Genomic DNA, 6,222 nt, shown 5'->3' with positions numbered 1-6,222 from the left:
TTCTAACGGCCCTGCTCACTGCAGAGGGGGAAATCCTAACAAACTGAATATTCCATAGGGGACACGCACAAGACAAACACTAACGAAAATCAGAAAGCAAGATCCTACAGGGGAAGGCTAATCCTACTAACAGTTAATTCCCTAAACTGCCCTTGACTTGCTTAGTGAATGTAATCCTCCCAGCCTAATGGCTTCTTCGCAATTCGTTTGGGCCTTGTTACTGCTGTGCTATCATTATGTCATTATGATAATTATGAACTCTATTAGAGTATTATTGAAAATTTGAAATGAAAACGAACAAAAACAAAATTGAGAGGTGAACAGAAAAAATGCACTGCAAAAGGCGTCCAGGTGAATAAGAAATTATAAGATAGTCTTGGACGTATCTGGTATCCATTGTCGTGACTAATCTCTACGTGATACTAGTTGGATTTTTAATTTACAAAGAAAAAATTAATAACACTCGACTACTACGTATCTTTTGGAGATTAGATGAGAGTATGAAACCTTAATTGTCTGCTTCAGAGTTCACCTGAACTGGATATAAGAGCTTCTGATGAGCCAAATTTTATTAATTTCCCTGATGTGAAATCAACACTATTTGGGTCAATGGCCAGGTGTCTGATAGACAGACAATACCAAAGCCACTGATACGGAGTTGACTGTGTAAACTAAGTTCACACCAAAGAATGGACCAGGACTTAATTCGGCATGAAATAATTCCTAGGATTCCCTTTTTTTTTGGTATTCTGTTTTCATTTTTTGAATTCTGTTTTAAGGATCATAGGCCAAATGGCTCAAGATCCGTAGAATTAGGAATTAACATATGCCTTTAAATATTGTTTCCATCCAATAGGTGGGGGAAGAAGAATTATTCCAGTTTTATTTTCAATTTCACTCCTTCTTACTTACCCTTGCTCGAAAAGGGTCATGGACTCATAACATTTGAGTTTTCTAATTACACTTTCTGTGTGAAATTAGAGATGGGGGCCATGAATACTTTCCCATCTGCTGTTTTAATTGGTTGTGGCAACCAATTAAAAGTTTCAGGAGGCTTCAATTTCCCGATTTTCAAATTCAATAAGCACCCTTTCTTTATTTTACTTCAAATTCCCTCATTGTAGGAACTGGCTGCACCAATGATATCCATAGATTCCAGCCCACGTAGGAAAGCATTTTTAATTGCAGAATTCTTGTCTGGGTTTTTTCACATAAACAAGAACCCTGTTAGTGTTCAATGAATTGGACTGGTTTGCATTCATCACTATAACAGAGGGAAATATATTCAGTAGCTGCTAGGCCAAAAATGCCACTCTCTTTTCCCTTGTACAAGTTAATGAAAACGAAAACATGTATTTCATATAGCAGCCGCAGTGTACAGTATATCCATTGGTGCAAAAGCATTCAAACAAATGTTGTATGTAATGGAACTATTATAAAAAATCTATTGCAAGAATAGGAAATGATTAATCATCAATGGTTTTACAATTGCCTTCATAACTGTTTTTCAACCAGAATAGACAGACAACAAAAACTAGGAAAAAAAAGAGACAAAAACAAGGATGAAAAAGCTAAGCACGGTATCATACAAGCAGCTAGCAGCTTCTCAATGCATTTCAGAATAGATGACTGTGCCTTGAAGTGCTCGATACTCTACCTGGCATCATCAATTTTCAACTGGGAGAAAACAGAATCCACAGCACTATCGGACTCATCACCCATCACAATGGAGTCATCTGCTTCACTTAGTGTGGAGAGTGAAGGAAGGCGCCTAACATTGGGCAATTGAAGTGATGCAGAAACACTACTAGAACTATCCTCGTAAGGCTCTCTTTGTATTGCATTTGCACCTCTCTGAAGCTGCAGCGCATACTCCAAGTCCCACAACACATCACCCATGCTTGGCCTATCAGAACCATCTTCTTGCAAGCATTTCTCTACCGTGTCACTAAATTTCCTGAGTGAGTTTTGATCTATTTGGTCCTTGATGGAAGGATCAATTATTTCTTGGAGTATCTCCTTGTTTTTGCAAAGCATTCCCCACTCAGCCAAGTTTATCTGGTCTCTTGGAAGTGATGGGTCAATCACTGCTCTTGCACACAACACTTCCAAAAGAACCACCCCAAATGAATATACATCAGATTTTTCTGTCAGCTGTTGTGACCTGAAATACTCAGGATCAAGATACCCAAAAGTGCCTTTAACACCAGTGCTGACATAGGATTGAGTATCAAGAGGACCTGACCTTGAAAGGCCAAAATCAGCAACTTTAGCAACAAGGTTCTCATCAAGCAATATGTTTGTGGACTTTACATCACGGTGAATGATTCCCCCAGCCGCTCCTTTGTGAAGGTAATGAAGACCCCTGGCAGCTCCAATGCAAATTTCAAGCCTCTGCTTCCAAGGCAAGCTTGGCAACTTTGTATTATACAGATGATCCCTGAGTGTCCCTTTTTCCATGTACTCATAAACCAGTATCATCTCGAACCTTTCATCACAATACCCTATTAGGGAAACAAGGTGCCTGTGACGAATCTTAGACAAAACCATGATCTCTGTCTGAAATTCTGGAAGGCCTTGACCTGACCCTGGCTGGCTTCTTTTCACAGCCACTATCATGCCATTCCTGAGAATTCCCTTGTAGACGTTGCCAAAACCACCCTTGCCAATTAGCTGACTTGCGTGGAAGTTCTTGGTTGCCAATTGAAGATCAATCAATGGAATTTTCAGCCCAAGGTTTATGTTGGGAAGAGGAGAGCCATGGCTGGTTCCATCAGTCAATCTACTATGAGAACTCCCTCCAGCTGTAATAGGAATTGGCAACCAGTCTGAATTCTCAACGGGCTTTTCCTTCCTCATTTTAAAACGCCAAAGGAAGCCTAGTATCACCACTACAAAAACCAGGACCAAACCTCCAACAACTGAACCCAGCACCACTGGAAGACTATTATGACTTGAACCGGATCCCAGGTCAAGGGGAACAGAACTTGATGTCTCAATCACTTTCATTATTTCTAGCCCGTTTAAAAATGCATTAGGTATGGAGGCGGATGCATCGGGTTCTATGCTGACCTTCATAAACCCAGAACTATCAGAGCGCACCACAAAATCATAATAATAAGGGGCAGGCAACTCCTTAGACACGTCTGTGTCATTATAATCATTTACGGACATAACATGGGTGTCGTAAATGGACAGATCGAAGTATGTAAGACCACTTTGTGGATTCCAATAGTCACAGAAGTGAAGCCGAAGAAGATGATCAGTGTTGTTGTCCACCGGAAGAGCCCATGTTATGTTTCTGGCACTAGCAGAGCTGTTATTAATCTCTCTAGCAGTGCCGTACACATCACTTGGCGCAGTAAATTTATTTGCGTTTGGACCATCATGGTCATCATCTACACGGTACAGAATTTGACCCGGGTAAGGGGAACGATTCTTGGCGTTTTCCTTATTTGAGATATAACTATCATCTGGATTCCAATTTCTCAATAAGCTATCGTTGACCCTTTGACCACCAACATTAAGCCTATGTTTGGTCTCCAACACCCGAGAGTACAGACCGCTGTAGGAGTTTAAAGATCCGATATTGGCACTATAAGTGAAACGCGAGACAATATTGGAAATCAAATGGAGGGGGAGTATGAAGAGTTCTATTGCATTCACAAACGCAAATGATGATGGTAGAGGTCTGAAAGTGATTCTGAAGCTGGGGGGACTGATTTGCATGTAAAACTCTTTTACTAAAGCAGAGTTGTTATTGGTATAATTTCTAACATCCGAATTTTGCAACAACCAGAAACCAGGTACCGAAACATTGAACCTGGCCGAGGAAAGATTACTAGGCGAAGAGAAAGCGAAGAAATGGAGGCGTACCAGGTAGGTTCCATTTGTGTCGATGCTGAACTCATACGAAGACTCACTTCGAAAAATCCTTGCAGTTTGGTAAAGAGGAGAAGGCACCTGCGACTCGCTTCTTTCCGTGTTGCTGCTGCCAAAACTGGTTTTAAGGATTGATTCACGAACGTAATTCTTGCCATTTTCGCTAATAGTGCTGTCTGAACCACAATTGATAAAGTAATTATCTGGAACGGTGTACCCGTGTGAAGGTAACTGCAGTGATGAGAACTGAATGAGAAAAACAAGTAGTATGCACAGAGAGTGTTGAATTTTAAGAATCGCCATGGAAAAATGGTGATCGAGGCTTAGTTTAGGCTATGATATGAATATTATTGCATCTTTTGGAACCAGGGTCTGTGTGTGGACTTGAATGAACACGGGGCTCGAATGAGAGGAAGACTTCACTTCAGCACAGGTCAAGTCGTCAGCTTTGACTTTTCTTCTTCCTAATTTGTTTTTAATTTAATTCTGGAAGTTGATTTATCAACTACCGGAACTATTTGAGCCTTGAAAAAAAAAAATCTGATTCATGTTAAGATGCTTGGTTTGAGACTTTTGATTACTTTTGTCTTTTAGCAATTGCCTAAGGGGATACTTGTAGACTTACTATTATTATGGCGTAAATAATTGAATATTGCACCGAATGAACCGAGAACAAGTAAGAAGACTGCTGATAATGCAATCAAATGGCAAGGCAATAGAGTCCAAATATCTTTCCAAAGGCATGAGATTTTTCTCACAAGGTTCACGGTCATATTTTGTCTTGACATTCTTGGAAGGGAATAGAGCATAAGTCTACGGTGGAATGAATTGGATTAATATTTTAAAAAATTATTTTACAATAAAAAATGTTGTGGATTTTAAATATTATGTAAAAATATTATAAGTTATCAGATTTCTTTGTAAGATTTTAATGATAGTTTGGATTTTAACAAATTTATATCATAAAATTTAAAAGATTTGAAAGGATTTTATATATTTATAAAATTTGAAAGGGTTTTGTGAATTTTTAAAAATACATTCAAAATTATAAGAGTTAGTAAAAAAAATAATAAAAAATGACGAGGTTCGAATAAAAAAAAGTAAAATTAATATAGTTTTTTTTTAATATTTTAATAATTAAATTGATTTTAACTATCTTTTTGTACTAATCCTTGTTATCTTAATATTTTCTTATTCTTATTTTTGGATTTGAATAATAGATTTAAAATTATACGCTAATTTTTTATTTTTTTAATTACTATAATTATTTCATGATGAATCTAATGTCATGTTTAAATGGGATAGAAAAGAGTGGTGAATGTGAAAATTTTGTAGTAAGACTATTGAGTTATGTGAATAATGAAATTAAGAGTGATAATCATGAAAATATTACGTTAAGCAGGTGAATAATACAATCAGTTCAAGAAAAAGCATGATTAACTTTAACATATAAGACAAACGGAAAAGAAAAGTGCATAAGGGAAAAATATATTTGATATTTTTTATTCCAAAAGAATAAGAGAAACATATATGATACTCGCATCTTGAAGAATATTAAAGATAAAAGAGAGTATGTGTGATGAAATTCATAAAAAACTTTCTTAACAAATAATCCATCGAAATTTGTATATTTTTTAATACCAAAAAGATTTTGTTATAAAAATCACAATTATATACTATCATATTTTATTGTCTTCATTAAAAAAATTTAATTAAATATTAAAGGCGATTTATATCATTTAAAAATCCTAATTGAATATCATAAAAAAATTCTTTTAAAATCATTTAAATTCCTAATCTAATACAGCTCTTAAGACGACTCCAAACTAGATATAATTAGTTACGTAACAACTAGCATTTTAGGGTGTGAGGTAAATCAATAACTAAGCTAAAAAAAGAACTTGTTCTCCTGATTGAAACTATTGGTTTATTTATTAGAATGATGATTTTACAAAAGATTAATCATAGGAAAAAAGAGTTCAATATTCCCACTCAATTTAATTTCAATTTTCAAAAACTTTTAAATGTTAAAATTTTAATATTTTTATAGCATTGTCCCCAATATATTTTGGGCATGCATAGCTTGAATTTAGATTTCAATTTAAAAATATATAATTAAAAATATCATTTCGTAAAAAAAATTATTTTTATTTTTTCAATGAAAGTAAACTCTTACTTTAGATTTTTTGAAATATCATTTCACAATAATTGTTTAAATTACTATATTACCTAACACATAATTAATTTTTATTTCTCTAAAATGCAAAAATAATTATTTTGAATTTTAAAAATATAGTATACGAGATTATATAATTTTGCTATATATATATATATTATAAT

The 6,222-nt window shown here is 35.1% G+C and overlaps 1 protein-coding gene across 1 annotated transcript; it reads right to left on the bottom strand.

The window, feature by feature from the left end:
- Positions 1-1,420: 1,420 nt before the first annotated feature.
- LOC114392781 (probable receptor-like protein kinase At2g23200) lies at positions 1,421-4,327 on the bottom strand. Its single transcript, XM_028354007.1, has one exon. It carries the CDS (start codon positions 4,183-4,185, stop codon positions 1,654-1,656), a length of 2,532 nt encoding a protein of 843 aa, XP_028209808.1. The 5' UTR covers positions 4,186-4,327; the 3' UTR covers positions 1,421-1,653.
- Between the last annotated feature and the right edge of the window lie 1,895 nt (positions 4,328-6,222).

The sequence above is a fragment of the Glycine soja genome, chromosome 17, assembly GCF_004193775.1.
Source record: "Glycine soja cultivar W05 chromosome 17, ASM419377v2, whole genome shotgun sequence".
In the NCBI taxonomy this organism is placed as follows: Eukaryota; Viridiplantae; Streptophyta; class Magnoliopsida; order Fabales; family Fabaceae; genus Glycine; species Glycine soja.
The sequence above is the reverse complement of the archived record's forward strand: the minus strand, read 5'-3'. Positions and strand labels throughout refer to the sequence as shown.